Genomic DNA, 23,770 nt, shown 5'->3' on the forward strand with positions numbered 1-23,770 from the left:
TAAGCTAAATGAATCAATATTTAGATAGATAATTATGTAGAGGAAAATGACGGGGTGTTTTTGATGCTTGTGTTCTGATAGCATCAACACAGTAACACTTTAATGTTATCACCTATTCTTCCTTTGTTCCTGGCGAAAAAAAATAACAAAATCTGTTGTGGCTAAGTGAATAGAACTTCACGAGATCTTGATAAAACTTTCCGAGATCTTAATCGTGACTTCCCAGATTAGAGTACACTGGCAGCGGAACAATTAAACGTCCTTAGAAAAGGCATGTCATCCTCATTGCCCACTCATTCGGAAGGGATTTAAAACTGTCAGTATCGTAGTTGCTTATTTCAAAGAATTCACGTTCTTGCCTTGTATCCACGTGAAATAGATCCAGGTTCAAGCTCAAACTTTGTGTATTTATAACGTAACCTATTTTTAGACCAAACATTTGACTATGGGGGGGGGGGGGGGGGGGGGGGGGGGGGGGGCTTTCATTAAATTTTTTGTCCGACAAATTTGCTCTCAGCGGACCAGGGGTGTGTTTCATAAAACTGTTCTTAAAGTTATGAACGACTAAAAAACGACTGGTGACAAGTTCTAATGTGCTATACTTATCAGAATTTCAATAATTCAGCACTAGAACTTGATCACCAGTCGTTCGTAACTTTAAGAACAGCTTTATGAAACATCCCCAGATGCGGTTCAGTAGCTTATAACAGTTTGTCAGAAAAAAAAAATCTGACAAAACTCTTCATGAAATGCCCCCAGGTCCTGAAAGGAAATACACCAGCTAGTCACCAAGTTGCACCCCTCTTTTCTGTAGCTGCACATGTCCTTTGTCTCCCACTTCAGTGACTGGATTCTGCGCCTCCAACCCTTGCGCTAATGGTGCCACCTGCCTGCCATCCACCGACGAATGTATTTGCACCGGGTCGTTTGCGGGTAGAACGTGCACTATTCCTGTGGCCCGAGATGGTAAATCTCGCGGTCATATACTATACATTGTATATCAATGATGATTACCCATATAATCACAGAGTAGCCTCTTCAGTGCAGCATTGTACTTGCAGAAATTCTTGTCAGTATCATTATCTCAGCATTGTCAGGTATCATCTGGGTCTAAGAGAAGAATTTGGATAAAATCGTCTTGTTCGACGATAAACGCACAAGACAGGCTACGAAATATTGAAGTTCATTACATGTTCATTATCAATCTTTCATCTAAAAGCTGAGATGGAGCAATCTACACATTGCTCTTCTGTGTTTTTGTTGTGAGGTTTATAGTTATTATCAAGACATTTTATATCACAGTTATGATATATTCAATGCACAATGCAGCTCTCCCGACTTTCCTGCCCTGAAGAGAGAGGAGAGAGACAGAAGTGTAATGACTTCAAATGGAAACCTTTGCAACAGCATAGGATTGATACGTTCATTAGCTACCTTGTACAGATCTCGAAATGATATTCCGTCAAATCTGAATACATCACAGGAATCCCAAAGGTCACACAGCATCCTATCTCCACTCCGGTCGACGACGTACGTGTGCGAGTTGAGCTTCAGTGTTCTTTCGAAGGCGTTGTCCGCTTCCACTGGCAGAAGGGCTCGCTGGAGCTTCCAGATACAGCCGACAGAGAATCGTTAGTGATTGAGCACGTAGCACCGCGAGACCAGGGTTACTATCGATGCGTTGGCACAACTGCCGATGGGCAACGAGTCGAATCTAACCCAGCCCTTGTCAGGGTAACTGGTAAAGAAAGAAACCATCATTATATTTTTAATGCAATGTCACCATTGTATCAACAGTCCCTACTTCCAACTGAATGAAGAACAAATAGTGAAACAGAGAAAAAGGATGAACCCTCACAACTTCCATATCATCCGATGTAATAGAAACAAATATAAATCTAAACGCGTGAACCAAATAACTACCAAGTGTGGTGTTTGGGGTTTTTGGTCTTATCGTGTGATTTTAGTAGCGCTTTTCAGTTAAATGATGTGATGATGATGATGATGATGGTGGTGGTGATGATGCTGATCCACCATAGCATTTGTATAGCACCATGTATCTGTTGTAGAAACATTCAAAGACGCAAACTCCTCGAAGAGAGTTAGCAGTTGAATGCTTGGTGAAAAATGCGAGTCTTGAGTGAGGCTTTGAAGTGCTCCAGTTTATTGAGATGATAATATTTCTTGCATTCTAAGCGCTGAAATTGTTGAAATGATCGGTCATTGTATGAACGATTCAGAACTCGTAGCTATCATATCATAGAGTCTGCTTGTAACAAGCACACTGGCTTCCTTTATTACACATTTCAATAACTGCATTTTGTCATATCCTTAATTCATTTCATATTTTTACGGTCATCTTCACAGACCTGATGACGTTTCCCATCACAATGAAACTCCTACGTATGTTTACGCCATCTCTCGTTGACCCGGAATCGGAAGATTATAAAAACATTGTTGGGAATCTCACGAGCGTAAGTGCAACTCACTTGATTTGACTTTGGAGATAACAGCTATTTTTACCACCTTCCTAAATTGACGAACCCATCAAACTTTTCAGAATTGAAGTACACCGTACTAGTAACTCAGTTGTCGTCGAGGACATGTACAATATAGGCATTATAGTGATAATATTGTGAGTAATGATAATGATAACGATAGTAGTGTTAAAAACAGTGATGATTTTAGTAGTAATAATTACATGTTAAAGGGATGGTATAGTATTGAGCCAGTAACTTTTTGAGAGATACCAGGAAACCACTTATGAATTGTAACAGAATATGCAGTTCTAAAAGGAATTTAAGAGAAAGTTTATTTGATGAAAATCGGTTTTGAAATGGCTGAGATATTAAAAAACAGTAAAACAAAGTGATCCTAACAAAAGGTGGGTCCCATCTTTGATTAGGATTTATTTGCTTTGAAAATCTCAGTCATTTCAGAACCAATTTTCATCAAATAAACTTTGAATTTCTCTTAAAATTGCATGCTCTTTCATATTTGATAAGAGGTTTCTTATTATCTCACGAAAAATTTGGAAACGTAAAGCCCCATCTCAACCAAAAATATACCATTCCTTTGAAAGTTAATGATAGGTGAGACTTTTGCTTTGTCTAATCATATGCTTATACAAAGATATAAAATTTAAGATCCTTAATTTGAGATCCCGATCGTAGTTTTCAAAGTTGAGATATATGTTTGTAGGTTGTTTATTCCTAAAATGTGGTCCAGAATATCATGTGCAAAGGAATGATTCCCCCAAGACTGGTACTTTGGGAACAATAATCCAACCAGTATTTGATGACCTATATTCATGAACACAGTGCAATCAAACATATTGTGAAGTGATGCCATTATTGCCTTTTGTGTCAATTTCCCGTCCTTGGTTTTCAAAAATATCACTATTCAATAAAAACGTGTGAAACATCAAAATTCCATACTGGTTTACGTTCATGTTCAAATTTGAGATGAAATTCTGCAACTCTGAACATAAAAGTCAGGGTGATAGTGGAGTACTGCAATAACTATTTTTGATTCATATTATTCTATTCATTAATCTATTTTATTTGATATCAAATCAATGACACGTTATCAAGTATTATCAAGCATACACTTTTTATGTGCTTTGAGTTGAGCTATAGAGAAAATTTATAACATTAGGAAATGAAAAATAACATTGACAGAATAAGATTCCATGAGATGACGCAAATAATGTCAAGGCCACGTCATCAAAACGTCTCTCTATCTCTCCCTATCTTAATCTCTTTCTTTCTTTCTTTCTTCCTCTTAATGCCCAAAGAGCAATATTCATATTTACATACCGACGTTCAATACATATGTATTGTCAATAATATTCTCGATATTCGTGCGACTGTCGAACTCTGCGCTAACCTGTTGGCTTGCTTTCGTTGCATTCGCGAAATGTGAATTATATTGTTTTATATTATTAATTCTGTCCGTGTCGGGTTTGTCAGGCAACGAACGATCGGGAAAGAACATATCTCATTGAAATGGATATCACATAGTGATAATAATGCTTCGTCTGCTAATTACTCCATAGAATACCGTAAAGAGTGAACTGGAGCGAAAATTGGACATTGGGAGCACAGTTTTTCTCCATGTCAATAGACTGCACCGGCATATTCATAGCGTCACTGTGAATATGACCGTCTACATTGGAAACAGCTCCCTCTTGTCGCCGACCAACGTCAGTATGGCGGTACACAACTGGCTGAGAGAAATGGCAAACTACACTTTGCTGGAGATAAATGTGACGTCGATCAACGTAAGAAGCACCGGTGAGTATCGTGGTAGCCAAGATGCAGTAAGGCCATGGTATACATAGAAATGGGTATAATGGACCAAAACGCATTTTCAAGAATCCTCAGTGAATACTAGAACGTTCCGGATAAGTTGACATTAGGAATTCCGTCTCTATGTCAGTGTCCTAAGGTCAAATCGCTTCCTAAATTTAAATTATGAATGCCCCTCTTCTTTACCATTTTCCTTATCTCTGGAATATACGAATAATGTCATCATCATTCTAAGTTTTCATGGTTGTAGCTTCTATTTGCAGAAATTATATACAAATCAGCCATCCAATCAGAGTTCGAACTACTCTGGCTATTTCATTTATTCATGTAGTTTATGTATAATTTTAACTCATTTTCACATTTTCGTCTTTTCCTTGAGAATGCAGTGTCAAATGTTTCCCAAACTTCGAAGTTACCATACAGAGGGTGATGGAATTACAGTCGTACAAATGAGTACTGTGACACCCTGGAGCACCCCTATAGGCAATCTTTAAAAAGATGGTGAGGGAACAAATTTTAGGGCAAAATCTTATAAAGCTGTTATATATTCATCTTCATCTTGAAATTACATCTTTTTATCAGAATCCACAAATGGTATTGCTATAGGGAGATGGAATTAATGTGTGTTCAAAAGGCCATCACGGACCCCTTGGATACCCCCTCCCTATACCCGCCCCAAAGCCCTACTGTTTTTGACAAACCTTTAAATACATCTTCTCTAGGTATCTTACCCGAGCCAAGTGGCTCAATTAGTGCACGAGGTTCTGCGTTCACTCACAGTTCGGTGTCCAGCATGCGTTGTCCGTCGTTCGTGAAAATTGTCACCTTTTATCTTCTACTTAAAAAAAGGGTGGCTGGACTTTGTCCAAACTTAGCTGGAATCAAAAGTAGGGAGGAGTAATAATTTGTACCAATCATGATGGTATATGGTACCTCCAGGGGCCCCTAGACAGTCCCCAATGAAAATTATAAGGATGTTGCCCAAGAGGCCAGCGGCAATCCCCGAATCTCAGAATTTTTCAAATATATAGTTTGCCTCAGGTGGAGTGCCACGAAGGCAAAGTGCTAATGCTCAGGTGAGCGCTGGACCCGCGGGGCTCATGTTTCATTTTTTCCATTTGTTTGAAACACAGACATGTGAAATGAAACTATGAATATGTTAGTTATGCAGGGTCGTTGTGATTATCAAACAAAACTCTAACATGACTAATTCCAACTGTTATCGCAACGACGCGTAAACATGACTATCAGCGCGACATATCTAAAGTGATTTCGTGTTTCCTGAATTTAATTTGATTTGCTTTCGAAATGTCCGTTATATTGTGACTCTCCTTTAAACCGCAAAATTGTCATGACTTATCGTGTCGTGACTGATAGTCACATGATAGTGATATTAGTGATGATACCATAAGAATGATAATGACAACTGGAAGAAGGATGACACAAAAGATTGATTATTAACAAGTAAGACAGGGCGTGTGAAATGGTGGAGGAATCTGCGTAAACATCTTAGCCTTGAGAAAGCAAGGAAAGTAGAGACCAAAGAAATCTAAGATATAGCTTAACCTATTTAGTGATCAGCATATTGAAAAGTCAAAATATTGTATGTGTACTTCAACAGAGGTTTGCTTACAGACATCCTGGCGCTCCGCGTACGGCACTGTGGTGTTTCCAGCTGGACCTATTCACTCCAGGACCACGTCATCCGGAAAATGTCCCTGGTACACCATCAACGGTCAGTTAGGTCTTTAGAACGTTTTTCCCCATTGCTCTAGTTTAATATTCATTATGCAAGTTCCTTTGTTTGTTTGTTTGTTTGTTTGTTTGTTTGTTTTTTTTTTTTTTGGGGGGGGGGGGTTAAGGTATAGCAAAGAACCTACCCATTTAGCAACTGTACGATTTGACCTTTATTTCATCATATTGCATGGCTCGATGTTCATAGTTTCAAATAGTACTATTTTTAAAGGCATTATTCTTATTGTTATTCATTATTATGAATATCATATTTACTTGAATATGGAAAGTCGTGCTGCTCATCTGTTTCACTGTGTATTATGAATACACTGAGTAATTATTGATACGATTCTGAAGGGATACTTTTGTGAAATTTACTACAAAATCATGGCAAATTGTCACAAATAACACGTAATACATTGCAACCATGTCTTCATGGACTGCCAGGGAAGTGCTCTTTCCTCCTCCATGGGAATATCACTATTATTTATCGTGTGTTGCTGTAAATTTGGTTCTGCTTAATTGCCGAATCGTAGGATTTTTTAGCTCACCTGAGCTGAAGGCTCAAGTGAGCTTTTGCGATCGCCCTTCGTCCGTCGTCCGTCGTCCGTCTTGCGTCGTGCGTAAACTTTTTACATTTTCATCTTCTCCTTGAGAACCCCATGACCGATTTTCACAAAACTTGGCAGGTAGCATCCCTAGCGGGATTGGATCTCAATTTGTTCAAATGGGCACCATGCCCCACCTGAGGGGCCCCAGGGGGTTTGGGCACCCTAAAATAAGGAATCTTAAAAAAACTCTTCTTCTGTAGAACCAGAAGTGATAGAGCTAAGTTAATACTATGAATTAGTACATTGATGACTGTAGTTTCATGGTTGTTCATGGCGGAATCAGGGGTACCCCCTTGGGACCCAGGGGAGGGGTCCCGATGGGGCCTTAATTGTACATTTTCATCTTCTTCTTGAAAACCCCATGACCGATTTTCACAAAACTTGGCAGGTAGCATCCCTAGGGGATTGGATCTCAATTTGTTCAAATAGGCACCATGCCCCACCTGAGGGGCCCCAGGGGGTTTGGGCCGCCAAAAATAAGGAATCTTAAAAAGATCTTCTTCTGTAGAACCAGAAGTGATAGAGCTAAGTTAATACTATGAATTAGTACATTGATGACTGTAGTTTCATGTTTGTTCATGGCGGAATCAGGGGTACCCCCCTTGGGACCCAGGGGAGGGGTCCCGATGGGGCCTTAAATGTACATTTTCATCTTCTTATTGAAAACCTCATGATGAATTTTCACCAAAGTTGGTAGGTAGCGTCCCCAGCGACATAGAATCTCAATTCCATCAAATAGGCACCATGCCCCTCCTGGGGGGGGGGGGGGGGGGGGGGGGCCCCCAGGGGGCCCCAACCCATCACTGTTGATGACTGTTATTTCAAATTTGTTCATGGCAGAATCGGGGGTGCACCTCCTTCCCCTTGGGACCCAGGGGAGTGAGGTGGGATGGGTCCAAATGGGGACTTACATGTACATGTAAATTGTACATGTTCATATTCTCCTTGAAAACCCCTTGATGAATCTTCAAACTCGGCAAGTAGCATGCCAGGGAGTTAAGATCTCAATTGTTCAACAGTGCACCATGCTCCCCTTGGGGCCCCTTGGGGGCCCACCCCCCCCCCCCCCCCACCACCCAACATTAAGGAATATTTACAATTCTTCTCTAGAACCAGAAGTGATAAAACAAAGTTACTATGGGTTTATGCATTGGTGACTGTAGTTTGTTCATTGAAGGTCCAGGGCTGCCCCCCTTCCCTTGGAGTTGGGGGGGGGGGGGGGGGGAAGTATGTATCCAAATGCTGACCTAATTTGTACATTTCATCTTTTTGCTGAAAACGACATAATGAATTTTCACCAAACTTGGCAAGTAACATTCCTAGGGGTATAGGATCTCAAAGTGTTTGAATGAACACCATGATTTCCTTGGGGGCCAACATATCCCCCAGCTCTAAAAGATGCCCCCCCCCCCCAATGTTCTCAGGTAAGAGTCTACAGGAATGCATGAAAGGTGAACTTGCGATACTCAGGTGAGCGCGAGACCCCCGGGTCTCCTGTCTTCATGATCTTATTTAGAACGAACATTAGCCTCTTTCAATTTTTCTTAGAAGCAGAGAAGGAAAGTAGGCATTATTTTACCGTATCCGGGCACTTACCCCCTGGGCAACTACCTTCCGGATAACTACCACCCGGATAATTACCCCCCCAGGTCTATTCCCCCTTAGGGCAACTACCCCCCGGACAATTACCCTCCTAGGGTAATCACCCTCCAGGGCCATAACCCCCTAGGACAACTACCACCCGGTCATCTACCCTCCTAGGGCAACTACCCCCAAGGGCAATTACCCCTAGGACATCTACCCCCTGGATATCTACCCCCTGGGTAACTACCCCCTGGATGACTACCCCCCGGATAACTACCCCCCAGATAACTACCACCCGGATAACTACCCCCTGGATAACTACCCCCCGGATAACTACCCCCTAGATAACTACCCCCCGGAGAACTACCCCCTGGGTAACTACCCCCCCCCCCCCCCCGATAACTACCCCCAGAATAACTACCACCCGGATAACTACCCCCCGGATAACTACCCCCCGGATAACTACCCCCAGGATAACTACCACCCGGATAATTACTCGCCGGATAACTACCCCCAGGATAACTACCACCCGGATTAACTACCCCCCCCCCCCCCAATGACCATACCCCGAACCCCCCCCCGCCCCCTCCTGATACTTACCTACTGGACAACCCTCCCTCCCGTCCCCCGAAAGTTACCACCCGTTGCAATTTTCCCATAAGTTCATAACACCATATCAGAAGATGCACCTTTCTCTTACACTGTCATCATTACTCTTTTGGCTTGTCATTTTCTACCGTTATAACACATTAGACGATAAACATAAGAAAAGGAGAGTTGATTTCACTGCAATTCATATTCCGTTAACATTAGCGAGGGACCCTTCGATATAAAGCCATAATTTCTGATAGGATCCGGGCACGGTTTTATGAAAGTTATCAGTCCTGACAAGCTGTCAGTTCCACACAATTACCAATCGTTGGAGGTCGATCAAAGCAGGTCCATGGTAACAAGTCAGTGACTCGAGCTTATCAATCAAGCAGAACCCATGGTTTTATTGAAATTATTAGAGACTAACAAGATGTCATAACTGGCAACTTTTATCAAACGGTGCCCTAATCTGTCATAAGAGTGAAATTACAGCTTGTTTTACATACAAGTAGAATTGTGCTAGTTTTCAAATTAAATGTTCTCGACACTTTAAGAGGAAATCCAGTTCAAATATAAGTTAGTCTCATTAGAAAGAGTAAAATATTACGAGTTTAACGGTATTTCTTGTTTTTTTTTTTTACAAAACACCCCTAGTTGTTAACGAAGTCTTTTGTCCTGCACCCTCTTTTTGAATAGATCTATAGAGAGTTGTAGTTGACAGAACCCTTTTTACATTATAGGGCTGCTCTGTTTTATCCCGGCCATTTCAAGAGTATTTTTTTTTCACAAAAACTTGAATCCTTCTTGGAATAACATGCTCCTTAATATTTCGTAAGGGGTTTCTAATTATTTCACCCAAAAGATGTTTAAAACCTGAAGTTAGGTCTCGACCAAAACCAGATGATATGATTTTTTTTTCAATTCAAATAGCGAACGTTGTTCGAAAATAACAATGAGAGACGTACTTTTCTGGGGGAGAGTTATTGTAAGAGGGGTGATTGTTTGGAGCCTAATTTTAATAAGGAGTAATTGTCAAGGGAGGTAATGCTATGCGGTGATCATACCAAGGAGGTGACAATCTCTTCCCACATCCTTGATATACTAGTTGTTAATGCCCAATAATGCAGTAGGGCAATTCTGAAATGAGCGTTAACGGTATAACAGTAAAATAGTTACAAAATTGATGAAACAATACAAAAAAAAATCACATTAAGACAGAGACGAAGTACACAAATAAAGATACAGTGCACTCCCGTTACAACGAACACGGTTATAACGAAATTTCGTTATAACGAAGCAAAACTTCTGGTCCCAAAAGTATCGCCATTAAAGTCTATGGTACAAAATTCACTTATAAGGAAGACGGTTATAACAAAATTTTCGTTATCACGAAGTCTTTTCTGAGCGGCACTGACAAAGAAAAACAAAAGAAATGTGCTCCGTTATAACGAAATGCGGATCGCATTCGAAAATGCATAGCGGAACAAGCATCTTTAAAGCGTCTCTGCATGAGCGAACGCATCATTGAATGTTCACTCCCGTGTATCACGCACAGTTTCCGAGGGGAACTTGCGTTATTGTGATACAATAATCTGAATTCAGATAAGGTTTGTTTCATTGTTCCGAAGTCCTTTAATACAAAACACACAGATTCTGATACCACTAAATGTCCGTTAGCTCGGAAATGAAAGAGGGTTTGTTATTAAGCACATTTTGGCGTTATTCCAAAGGTTCGTTAATCCGATAATAAAATATGGTCCTTATTCTTATTCTTATACGGTTCGTTAGTCCGAAAATGACAGGAATTCAAAACGTTCGTTAATCGGAACATTACAAAAAGTATCGTTAATCCATGGTGGAAAAAGGAGAGTACACTAACAAAGCTTAAGAATTGCAATTCTTATAATCGTCTTAAGATAAATAAATCTTCGAAATAACAAACCTTTCTCATTTTTTTACATTAACAAAATTTCTTCGCAATAACGAACCTTATTTCATTTTCGGATGAAAAAGCCTTCGGAACAACGGACTTTCTGAATAGTGAACCTTTCTCTTTTTTTATTTATAAACCTTCAGAATGACGAACCTCATTTCATTTTCAGATCAACGAACCTTCGGAAAATGAACAATATATCATTTTGATTTAAATTATGAACTCTCGGAATAATGATTCTGCGGAAATGCGAACCTCCACATAAACAAACCATCGGAATCCCGGGGATGGCGAAACTTCGGAATAAGGAGCCTTCGGAGTAACGTACTTTAGTACGAAAAGAACCTTTGGAATAGCGAACTGTAACCAAATCGTACACCGTCATTTTCTACACATGTGTGACAACACAAACAACTTTATGCTCTTTTTAAAATGTAATATTTAAACGAAATTAAAAAGGTAATCTCCCATTTCTCATAGCTTTCCAGCGTATGATGAGGGTTCAACAAACAGAATTTTTTATGCGTGGTTTCCTTCTTTTCGTTATACATTGCATATTATATTTGTTCGGTTATAACGAAATTTCGTTAAAACGAAAAAAAAAACAAAACTGCCGGTCCTGAGCATTTCGTTTTAACGGGAGTGCACTGCACATGAACACACACGAGATAAATCCCTTGTAATGAGAGAAAGAGGAAAGGTTTACGAATGACAGGAATAGACTACCTTCACGGTGGACAGAGAAAAGCGAGAGGGAAGAGGAAGATGATGGGTCAAAACCAGGGCACGTGAGGCATGAGATATAAGCGCCTCAAAATAAAGAAGTGTTACATGGAGTTGTGGTAAACGATAGACGATTGTGGTTAAAAAAATGTTATAAAAAGTTTAACTCATTCTGAAGTGTAACATTTCTTCAAAATGTCTTTAGTTCAATGGTAAAGGCATTCAAACTTAAAACTTTTTTTATACTATCCTATCAAGAGAAATCCAAGATTTCGGAACAGTAAAAGAAAATACAGATTTAGCGAAAATAGTTTTGGTTAAAGGCATTGACATTTACGGGATTACCGGATATGAAGGGACAGCTTCGTTTTTTATGAACATAGAGTCAAAATACAGAGGGAGAAATTAAGCTTGTACATAAATCGTCCTAAATGCAAACGATACAAATCGTAAATCCTTAAGATGTTGTTTTCATAAGATGATGTATCAGTATGGCATCTCCGTGATTCCTGGCAAATAATACAAAGAACTTCGTTTCCTGTAGTAATGATATTCTTTTTATTAAAAGTAAGATTGGGGGGGGGGGGGGGTGGGGGCAATGACCCGGGAGGTAGTTACCCAGGGGGTAATTGGCGTGGTGCACTGTCCTGGGGGTAATTTTCCTCTTGATAGTTATTGGGGGAGGGGGAGTTGTAGGCCTACTTATCCGGGGTAATCATCCATGGGAAGTTATCGGAGGGGGTAGTTATCTGGTGGAAGTTATCTGGGGTCTAGTTTTCGGAGGAGGGGGTAATTAACCTGGGGATAATTATCCTGGTGGTAATTATCGGGGGGGGGGGGGGGGGTAGTTATCCGGGGGTGATTATCCGGGGGGTAATTATCCGGGGGGTAATTATCCGAGGGGTAATTATCCGGGGGATAGTTATCCGGGGGGGTAGTTATCCTGGAGGTAGTTCTCCGGGGGGTAGTTCTCCGGGGGGTAGTTACCCAGGGGGTAGTTTTCCGGGGGGGGGGGTAGTTATCCAGGGGGTAGTTATCAGAGGGGGTAGTTATCCAGGGGTAGTTATCCGAGGGGTAGTTATCCAGGGGGTAGTTTTCCTAAGGGGGAATTGCCCTAGGGGGTGATTGCCCTAGGAGGGTAGTTGTCCGGGGGGTAGTTGTCCTAGGGGGTAATTACCCTGGAGGGTAATTGCCATTGGAGGGTAGTTGTCCGGGGGGTAGATGCCCTAGGGGGGAATTGTCCTGGGGGTAATTATCCGGGTGGTAGTTATCCGGAGGGTGGTTTTCCAGGGGGTAGTGTTCCTAGAACCTTATTTTACATTCTACTTACACTTGAACGACAAATTGCACGGCAATTAAAAAGATAATGATATGTTCCTATTTACCAGAGGTAGGCTCTTCAAGGCAAACGATGATATCCCACAAACGGGGGCTGTCACCATTACTCCAGTAATACCTATTTTACAAACGCGAAACTATCGGCCTTAAAGATATCAGGCACATTCGAAATCTAGATCTTTCATTTCATTTTATCTCATTTTTTTATATTCAATTTCAGATCATTTCACATGATCTCATCTCAGTTTATTTTCTGTCCCACTTTGGAATGTAACACAGTGATACTGATGTCAATCAAATCAACACTAGGACATGCGTAATTCTAGTGTGCGTACAGAAATTATGATACACGTTGGAGGTATAATATCATCGTGTTGGTGGACAGAAAGAAGTATATCACATTGAGAAAGAGCCTAATGAAAAGTACTGCTTGGTGGAAATAGACTCCTCTGGGTCTCATACTTTGCATTACATGTATTCAGAGATTTTGTCGTGTTGAACTATCTGAGAAATCAGAAAGAAAATCAGCAGAAGAAACAGCCGTCATGAAGTATTAAACCACTACACTGACATGTACGCGTTTACCATGATTACGTGATATGAAATATTGGTGTGTAGCTAAGCGTAAGCATGAACTTTCCGGCAATGTTGGCACATATTTTTTAAAGTCATGATCAATCTATCATACAATTCATTGCAAAGATGAGACTATGCAGAACGAGAATGCTGAACGGTATCCACGGTGCCGCATTGATTCTTGATCAGCCACCCCGTTAGTTTTAAACTATTTACACTAACTGACTTTCTCAAACAATAATTGTCCTACAGCGGAACAGCCTATTGCGCGTGCTCTGTGCCATGGCGACTACATATCTGCCTGCCTATGGCAACCGGAGGACAACTGCGGGAAAAACATTACAGCAGACGAACAGATCAAGTACTTAGAACAGGTATGTATTATATGAGGGAGAGTATGTGTGCTTATATTTCTAGACGACTCGTCAGCAACGACATCAACACCCATTTTTTCCCGAGCTAAGAGATACGTTCCTTCAGTAAATGGAAACATTTTATTTGATTTGGATTGATTTATTCACACTATGAATAACATACATCATACACAAATATGTAAATAGTTTCTACATAGAATATGTCATATACATCTTCGCGTGAATCGTCAGAAAATAAGCTATTTAAAACTTGACTGGGACGTCTAGTAGATATATCTTATACAATATGTAAAGAGACATTATACACGAAGTATATTTCTTTCCGTTGCCTAAAATATTGTCACAAAATGACACTTCAGGTAGAAGTATACATAATATGTATGTATGTATGTATGTATGTGTTTGCCGATCGTATCTCAACGTGTAAACTTTCTTACCCAGTCGCTTGAGGATCACTCTCTGGAAGAAAACCCCCAGGCTGTGCTGTCACAGGTTGCATCGATCACCGAGGAGTCTGCCGAGATCTCGTCGGCCGGTGTGCAGGCCGTCAGCGGCATTCTGAAGGAAGCTGCCGATCTTGAGACAACGTCTACACAGGTGCGCTCTGGCTCTTCCCACTGTATTCTTTAATGTACAGTATGTCCAAAAAATACACATTGTACAATCAAATTTATAACACCCAAAATTATTAAACTGTCTAAATGCTACTTCAGGGTCTTAAAATATAACATCTTAGCTCTATTCTGCGGAAAACCCCATTCAATTTGGTTAAGCGGTCACAGAGAAATGTGGAATGTTGGAAAGCATGACATGAGTCTGATTCTTCCAAATTTGGCACTTCGATGCTTTTGTGTGTGAATACAATAGACCGAACTTGGAGGGTAGAGATTCTTGACATCCTCTACAAAATTCCTCATTTCTCCTTGACCTCTGAAGTAAATCGAATGGAGTTTTCTGTAAAATGTGGGCAATGAGTTATAGTTTCATATCCTGAGATTGTATTTGGATTGATTCACTATTTTTAAAGATGTCATTGTGGAGGGTCCCGTTGTAAATTTTTTGGACATTCGGTATACTGAAAGTCTGACGTTGTAAACAGTTCAAGCTTTGTCGTACTTATTTTTCTCCTCCTCCCACTACTGCTGCTCATACAACCACCACTGCCAGTAGCAGTAGTAGCAAAAGCGTTGCAGATACAGGTAGTAGCAGCCATTTTTCTTTATCATCTCAGAACTATCATTCTTACTATTTCGAGTACAGCTGTATTACTGATGATGATGATGATGATGATAATGATAATGATAATGATAATGATGATTATCATTGCCATTTTCACTATTTTCATCGCTGTCATTACCATTATTAAGAATTCCGAACACTATTTCCATTACATTCCTCTTTGGTACGTTTTTTTTTTTCTATGCAAAGATAAGACTTGTGAATTGCGAATACCTATGATATATTAAAGTTTCTTTCAAAGCTCTGCTTAGACAATCCATAGCAAACAAGAAATGCATCTGACATATTGACAGTATTCTCTCCTGTATTTTGAATAAACTCTTGAATTGGCCCTGATGTCATTGACATGTACCATCCAGAGTGCCGGAGAAGTTGTGTCCATACTTAACAATCTAGCAGACGTCGATGACGATGCGCTTGAAGAAGCTCAAGAGTCGGATAACGCCCCCAACGTTGCAACTCAATCGCTGGAGTCAGTGCTTTTAAACTTGAATGTGTCAGCCAATGAAACTTTTCAAAACGTTGAGCCCAACATTGCCGTCCAGGCAAGTATTAAAAGACAAATACCACAAAATTCACTTTTGTAGTGTCGACGAGTAACCAATCAAGCTTTTTTTTTTCTCTCTCCCCTCAACTTCCCTTCTTCATAACATTCCTCTGTTTTTATTCACCTTTTGTAATTCTGCTTCTTTCTCCTTTTTTTTTTACATTTCCCCTCGGCCCTTTATTCCCTTTCTCTTTTGTTTCCTTATGCATTTTGCTATTCTCAGGTCAAGGATGAAACCACCTCTTTTTCTGATGGTGGTACCAATCCTGTGCGCTCTGTGTAGGAGCAATTGTTAGCAGATTTTGCTTGTCCCTTTCACATTTCTTCATCCAGGCAGTTGGGTCCTATGGAGACATTTTGTCAAGTTCTGTCACTGATTTTGTAAAGCTCATCACAAGCATTCATTAGTCTCGCTCCTCTTAAATGGAGCTTGTATGCTGATCTCTGCCTCACAAAATGATCCTAGAGAAAAGGCAAAAATGAGAGAAGACCCCGCCCGCCCCCCCCCCCCTCAAAAACAAAAATGAATCTAGCACATACAGCAGGGAGGCAAACTCCACGAAATCCGGCTTTTTCCAGCATTGATGAAAATGCAAACGATGTCCTCTATTGCAGGTACTAAGCCTCTCTTCGCCAAAGGCGAAGACTGGTTTGGTCTTCGGCTCATTTGGGGACGTCTCTGCCGCACTCACTGAGAGCAACGTGAAGCAGCTCGCCATCGATGAATTCGAGGAGACACCGGTGGACGTAGTACAAGTAGCCGCCATCGTCATCCCACCCGAGGTCCTCAGTCACGGCAAGGATGGGAACATCGCCCTCACCGTCTATCACGACGATTCCCTTTTCGTACAGCGCGAGAACACATCAGAACCGTTCGTCGTCCCCTCCAATAGGGGTGACACTGGGCAAAAGTTTTTCCGTCAGATCAACACCAACGTCATTGCTGCCAGCTTCGGGGAACAGGCGGGTACATCACGCAGCTTGGATACTCCTGTGACAATAGTCCTGACTCACAAGAAGGTACATAATAATAATAATAATAATAATACAGGGTACTTATAATGCGCAAGTTCCACATAGTTAACGTGCTCAAGGCGCAGTAGAAGAGTAAGTTATGAAATACAAAAATCCTTACACAAACATGCACCTGAAAATGAATGACACAATAATGATAATGAAAAAATACACATCATAATATACAATTCTACTGGAAAATGGTCATGAACAAATGAGTCTTGAGGGCAACTTTAAAGGAGTCAACATTCGAAATGTGACGGATAGCTAGAGGCAACTGATTCCACAAGTAAGGTCCAGCATGTGCAAATGACCGATCCCCCCATGATTTCTATATCGCCAATTGTCATGGGACGTGAACGTAGGAAGACGTGTCCGTGCAAATTGTGACAATTTCGCCATTCTGGAGAGGAAATCAAACATGTCGTTATTAACAAGCAAAAACAAACTTAACGCATACAAGCAAAACAATCGTCTGACATAGTAGTTGTCTACACAAGTGTAAGTCTGTGTAAATGTGATATTTGAATTAATAGGCCTACTTAGTAATCGGTGGCAAAATGTGCAATTCAACTGCATATTAAAGTAGCATAAAAACACAGAGTGACATAAGGCTTCATATGTGTTGATAGAAGTTACTAGTAGCAACCATATAGGCATATTATGCAAATTAGATGAAGTGATGATGCCATGATCTCACAAGTCTCCAAAATAACCTATTAACAAACTTTGCTTGATTAACATTTTTGAAATGCAATTAAGATCCTGTGCCTCAATTTATTGTCAAGCTTTGATAATTGTGAGGTGATAGCACCAACACCTCATGTAATATACATTCTTTATTGCAGTCAAAATAACTGTTCCGTGTGTGAGAGCCGGAACTCACGCTCGTGAAAGATCTCACTTTATTCATTCATCGCTTAGATCAGGGTGCGTGACCTGTGGTCTGCCTGATGACGTCCAACTGGACCCCATAGAAAACCAGCTGGTGTAGCTGAATATTGGCTATCCAGCTATCTTGTCAAATGGAAAATGACACAAACAAACAAACAAACAAACAAACAAACAAATAATCATTTGGGAGTTATTTGCTGTATCATCGACCGTAATCAAGAAATCATTTGGAGAATTGAGATGAGACAACATCAACAACTTATGCAATATGTATTCTAAGTTGCGATCAAAATAGCTGTTCCGTCAAATGTTTCCATCCTAACCTATCCGACACGGATGTGGATCCAAACAAGAGGTCACAAAACCATTCTTACAACCTCACTTGAGAGAGATCCGTGATGCGTCACAGGATACTAGCCTTTAAACGCAAGAAGTTAAGATGGCATTATTTGAAATGTGAAATGGTTTATGCTGCACAGCAGTCAAATACCGATTAATTCACCTGCTCCATTTATGTTAAGTGCAGATGAATGTGGCAACGACTATTCCTTGCGTTTTTGTTTGTTTTGTTTCTTTTTGTTTTGATTATAGAATGCAAGCAACCCTCGCTGTGTCTTCTGGAACTACACGGATAATTCCTGGTCCACTGCCGGCTGTACCCTGAAAAACACCAGTTCGGAAGCACGCTCTGAATGCGAGTGCAACCACCTGACAAATTTCGCAGTCCTAATGGTAAGCTCACTGTGCAACTGAAGTCACACGAACAAAATTATAGATGTCTCATCAAAATCGAAAGTAAGGTAAAGTTGGTATCTCGTTTGCTTGGAGACTTGGAGGCGATTTGGTGGCGACTCGAATCTAGCTCATCGCGGAGTGGTCGCAGAGACGTCTCCGCGAGGCTAGTTTGGTCTTCGGGGGTTGCGAGAGAATTGAATATGTTCGAGACTTTTTCCAGTCTCCAGTTGGTCTCAGAGACGTCTCCTCGACGTTCTGAGATCACTTCTTAGTTGCGGCGAAGTTGCGGAGACTAATTTTGTCCTTGACGTCTCCGAGACGTCTCCGTGACTTTGCGGAGATCCATTGGCGACCTACCGAAGACGTCGCAGAGACATCTCCGCGACTGAGAAGACGTCTTGGATACGTCGCGGCGACATCTCCGCGACTTCCAGGCGAATTTAGCTGTTACCTTGTTTGGAGACGTCTCAGGCGAGGCTATGGAGTCGCCTTCTTGGTGAGAGCGCAAGCCATGTTTTGGTCTTTAGAGTCGCAGGAGTCTCGGCAGTTGCGCCTAAGTCTCCTTCTGTGAGATAGTCCTGGAATTGTTATGGATCACTTTTTTGTTGTTGAAGGAGAGGGTTGTATCAACGACAACCTCACGTCCAGATTAGACTGTTAGATGAAGCGACAATGTCAAGGCCTCACAAGTCTTTCATTGACCTACACACAATCTTCACTTCCCACCTTTGACAAATCTTATCCTTCTCATCTTTCTTTTCTTTTGTTGTTGTTGTTGTTTTACTGTTACGACGTGACAATGATGACATATAGCCGTAGCGACTAAAATATTTACCAAAAATATAATGTTTGATATATTTTTGCGTACAAACCTACAGAAGAGTGGTGAGTTAATGATATCATTGCCTCAGCTGATTATAATGTGTAACTGCGATCAATATGATTATTCAGTGGAAATTTTTGCGGTTCCATTAGATCCTCTGTTAAATGTTTGATTTTGATGAAACTTCTACCATTCTGCCTATATCTGACCTTCTACTTACTGTGCAAAAGTCACTTTGAAATGGAGTGAAATCATGAGTCAGAGAGTTATCTTACGTTGATATCTTAAAGACAAAGTCAGCGACTCCCTTTGATCTCCTGGTTTTTATAAAGGGCAATGCTTAACCTATAGATACTGAGATATCGCTCCTTAAGGAGGTGAGCAGCGGTCGAAAACGATTGTTATATCCAAGTGCAAAAAGAAACCTCATGCAGTTTGGTTCTTTTTAAAAAAATGTTCCTCAAGTTTTCTTCCAATGGCATAGATGAAGGCGTTTGAGTTTTGAACTACAGATGCCTATAACTATGGAAGACATTTTATTTCTTGGTGTTTTTGAAGGCAGTTGTGTAATAGGAATAGATCCGCTGCAGCTGCTTTGGTAGCAGAGGCTTGTTGCCTTAACTACCAGGTCCCAAGGCACTGCTTTACTAGCAGTCGTGGTAGTGGCTTTGAAAGCTGTTGTATGTTGTATGTGTCAGGTTCCGTTTGTTTGTTTTTCTTCAAATCTTGACATGTTATGCATACCATACCTCAAATGAATTTACTTAGACGCACATACACAATGAGCATACAACTATTTCTACATTAATTTGGTCAATATCACACTGCCTTAGGATATACATGCCGGAAGGTGGGTTGGCACGACAGTGGACAAAGTGTACGAGATCCTGACCTACGTCGGCTGCGCTTTCTCCATCTTTGGTCTTATGGTCACCTTGGCGACGTATCTAAGCAACAGGTAAATGTCAACTTTCGTCCGTTTAATTCTCTGTGTCCTCTATTCTCAGTCATGCATAAGCAGAATTACATTATGTTGCCAACAGGTTGCTATTCCCTACGATATCGACCGACTGATCATGATTTCTTGTGAACTTCAAATCACCATTGTGTTTTTAAGCAAAATGTACCAGCTGACACTAGCATCTCAACAGTGATTATACCACACTTAACAGTTAAGGCTATATCTTATGCGTGTACACCCTAAATATGAATACAGTAGCCTATCTCATAGGCTAGAATCAGCTGAATACATTGCATCGGCCACTTGGTCGACTAACTTGCGCACACTCTTTCCGTCAAGGTTACCACACTGATTACTATAAGTATATGCTTTATTTGACACATTTTAATTAAAGATCCGGAATGTTCTCCATGTTGACCTGAGAATGCTGGGTATTTTGTGTGTGTGCATGTTTTGGAATGTGTTTCCTGAATCAGCACCCTATGTATACGTAGTACGAGTCTTATCTTCCCTTGTTTTATGAAAACAAAATACAAAATCGCTTTCCCTGTCCATCACAGAAGTGATGATCAGTTTGTCATGCATGAAGTTTTGTGCGTTCCATTCTCCAGGAAGCTCCGACAATCACAGCCTAATCGCATCCTCATGTGTCTTTGTGGGACTCTGCTGAGTCTCTACGTTTTGTTCATCATCATGAGCCTGGTGGACGGACATCTGAAGACGAAAGCCGGTGTCTGCGGCTTGGTAGCGGGCCTGGTGCACTTTTCTATGCTGTCCGCTGTTGCATGGATGGGCGTTGAGGGGGTCAACATGTTTTATCTGCTCGTCCGTGTCGTGAACTCGTACATCCCGCGTTTCATGCTCAAGGCAGGAGTCGTCGCATGGGGTGAGCATTTTATGAGACAATGTTCGGTTAATCACAACAAAAGTATAAGACAATACTGTTATACACAAACGATGTGAAACGGGAATCACTATTATCAGTAAAAAAGTTTAAAACAAATGCATGAATAATGTCGATCTGGTTTTACAGGGGGTTACACTTACCTAATAATGGCATACGAAATAATTGATAAGCTTCCCGCTTATAATAAAAATAATGCTGATGCTGCTGCTGCTGCTGCTGCTGCTGATAATAATAATAATAGTAATAATAATAAGAATGACAATGATAGTGATGATGATAATAATAGTAGTAGTAGTTATAATCATAATTACAATAATAATAATAATAATAATGATGATGATAATAATAATAATAATAATAATAATAATAATAATAATAATAATAATAATTATAATAATAAAAAGTTGCTTCACATGACCCTAGCATCACGCCATAGGATACATTCGGCTTTTTCCCGAAGTTTTTCTTGTCGTCGTGATGCAGACCGTGTTCCAAATAATACAATACATTCCACTATAACGGAACGTGTCGCAAGTTGACACTCTTGTTGCCCCAATGTATATCTGCGGGTTTCACTATCAAGTACCATGAAGAAAAAGCTCTTCACTAGCAAGTTGCTCATGTGAACCCTTCTTTTTCTTCGACCAGTGGGTGTCTTAAAAAAAAACAAGAACAAAGATATCATAATGACGTCAGATTTAATCTAATTATCAGATTTTCATAAAGAGACATAATTTGTCCTTTGTCATCTTAAAGAATGCACATACCACTGTGACTGCGACATAAACTTCAGTATGAAGATACAACAAACATCTGTCCCTAATAACTCGTAATAATCCGATGTGTGTCAGGCTGTTTAATTCATATCTGTGTCCTTCCGTTTACACTGTTTTCCTTTTCTCTTCGCATAAGTATGTACATCAAACAGAATTGCAGACAGAGCAAAGGATCCGCAAAATAAATACCAGTGAAAGTACATTCATTGCTAGGTGACCAACGATAGAGCCCAAAGAAATCTCACAATGATAATATGTCATGATCAAAAGGAAGAACGTAAATTCTCATTTGTGATATTACTTCTTTCTTATGACAGGTGTTCCGGCGCTCATCGTAATTCTCACAGGAGCTATCGCTAAAAAGAAGTACATCTCGAAGCATTTGTAAGTATATCTCACCCTCTGTGTACCTCCTTTTCACTTGTTTAGTCAGTATACATGTGAAGATGCTCGCATCTTGTATGCTTGTTGAAACTGAATATTTCCCTTTGAGTGTGGAAAATGCTCTCTTATTTTTAACTCAATAGGCTGATTCTGTTTTTTAGTTATTGATGTTTGTATCAATGAAAGTATATACCTGTAACACTTCGCCAGAAACATAGCAGAACTTTCATACTTTTGCGATCAGAACATAAGATTGCCATTGAATTTTAATTCGTTGTAAAACCTTCACGCTTTGGGCAAAATTTTACTCTACAGAGGAGAAAGTTCTACACGTTGTAACGAAGTATCGAATTTTGTGTCAGCTGTTTCCTGGGCAGATGGTCGATGGTGAGCGGTCTCATGGTCCCTATGGGGATCATCCTCCTCGTCAACATGGTAATCTTTGTCATGGTCATCTACCGACTGACTCGGACGAACATCGCAACGCGAGCGCGCTCCAGCGGCAAGGAAGACGGTTATCGCGACGTCTTACGCCGCTGCCAAAACGCCGTCAGCATTTTCCTCCTCCTCGGGCTCACCTGGGTGCTGGGATACTTCACCCTCATTAGGGACGACAACCTCGTGATCCACGTCCTCTTCGTCATCCTCAACTCTCTGCAGGGGTTCTTCATCTTCGTTCTCTACTGTCTGCGCCAGCAACACTTTCGCGATCGTATGGGACGGTATCGCGAATCGCTGCGACGGCGATTCCCGCGTCTGGTTCGTCGAGTGAACCTCTCCGCACCATGCCTCTCTTCCTCCCGAAAGTCTTACGACGTGGTCTTCACCCATTCCCAGTCCGCTGTTAACACACAGTCCACCATACCGTCGGGGACATATGACTCAAAAGAGCAATACGCGATGACGGAAAAGGGAAATACGTACTGTATTTGAGACGATACAAACATGCAGCAGTACTCCAGCAACCTGCCTAGTAGGTCTTGTTGGACTCGAAGTTTAAACTGAAGTTCGCTCAAACTGAGGGATATTGAGGCATTGAAAGACTACTTGAAATGCTTTATATCAAAAGTTAATAATCTTTGATCTTTCTAATCTATCATGAAGATGGTAAAGTTGTTTGAACGCTGTAATTCATCGCCAGGCCATGCTGCCGCGGTCTTCGCAGCCTTCATAAGCGGTTCATGCAATGATGATTGTGTGCACAAACCTTTCAAATCAAATTTTTTATCTTAAAATGTGAAATAGACGCATTGATCGCTTTCGTAGGCTGAAATGTTTTAGAAAAGAAGAGTGATAATTATCTCGCAGATCGAGTTATTCGAGTCTTGCGTGGACTGGTAGGTAATGACCTTTAGCACATTAATATCTTAACATAAAAGTTGATTCAGTGCATTTAGAGGGCAGTCACAACTGACAAAAGATTTCGTTTGAAATCACACTTCAGAAACAACGTTTCAGCTTAGAGTGATAGAGGGTTTAGAAGCTGAAATGACATTTCAATCAATCACATTTCAATCAAATACGTACAGTTGATACGCTTGCATAACGGACACAGAAGCTTTTCGTCTGAATTCAAGTAGTATGCAGGTATGGTACTACATGTATATAATATAAACTTGTATGTATAATGCTTGCAGAAGCAGAGAGAAATCAGTACTATGCTCGATTAAACATTGCACATTTTATTCAGGTTGACATGTGTATATCAACCATACT

General features: G+C 40.7%; 1 protein-coding gene across 3 annotated transcripts in view; it reads left to right on the forward strand.

Annotated features, from left to right (window-relative positions):
* LOC139716297 (adhesion G-protein coupled receptor G7-like) overlaps nucleotides 1–23,539 on the forward strand; it is an 85,187-nt gene extending 61,648 nt beyond the window's left edge. For all 3 annotated transcript variants that reach the window (XM_071627862.1, XM_071627861.1, XM_071627860.1), the window contains 14 exons: nucleotides 844–966; nucleotides 1,484–1,741; nucleotides 2,368–2,474; nucleotides 4,058–4,295; nucleotides 5,932–6,045; nucleotides 13,653–13,774; nucleotides 14,216–14,371; nucleotides 15,373–15,558; nucleotides 16,176–16,580; nucleotides 18,060–18,200; nucleotides 19,860–19,984; nucleotides 20,599–20,873; nucleotides 21,988–22,054; nucleotides 22,417–23,539. In XM_071627862.1, the coding sequence (XP_071483963.1) occupies nucleotides 844–966; nucleotides 1,484–1,741; nucleotides 2,368–2,474; nucleotides 4,058–4,295; nucleotides 5,932–6,045; nucleotides 13,653–13,774; nucleotides 14,216–14,371; nucleotides 15,373–15,558; nucleotides 16,176–16,580; nucleotides 18,060–18,200; nucleotides 19,860–19,984; nucleotides 20,599–20,873; nucleotides 21,988–22,054; nucleotides 22,417–22,987 (2,888 nt within the window). In that variant the 3' untranslated portion in view covers nucleotides 22,988–23,539. The remainder of the gene's footprint in view (nucleotides 1–843; nucleotides 967–1,483; nucleotides 1,742–2,367; nucleotides 2,475–4,057; nucleotides 4,296–5,931; nucleotides 6,046–13,652; nucleotides 13,775–14,215; nucleotides 14,372–15,372; nucleotides 15,559–16,175; nucleotides 16,581–18,059; nucleotides 18,201–19,859; nucleotides 19,985–20,598; nucleotides 20,874–21,987; nucleotides 22,055–22,416) is intronic.
* The last annotated feature ends 231 nt before the right edge of the window (nucleotides 23,540–23,770 follow it).

The sequence above is a fragment of the Diadema antillarum genome, unplaced genomic scaffold (assembly GCF_040938485.1).
Source record: "Diadema antillarum isolate AM-2024a unplaced genomic scaffold, OU_Dant_1.0 scf00000063, whole genome shotgun sequence".
In the NCBI taxonomy this organism is placed as follows: domain Eukaryota; kingdom Metazoa; phylum Echinodermata; class Echinoidea; order Diadematoida; family Diadematidae; genus Diadema; species Diadema antillarum.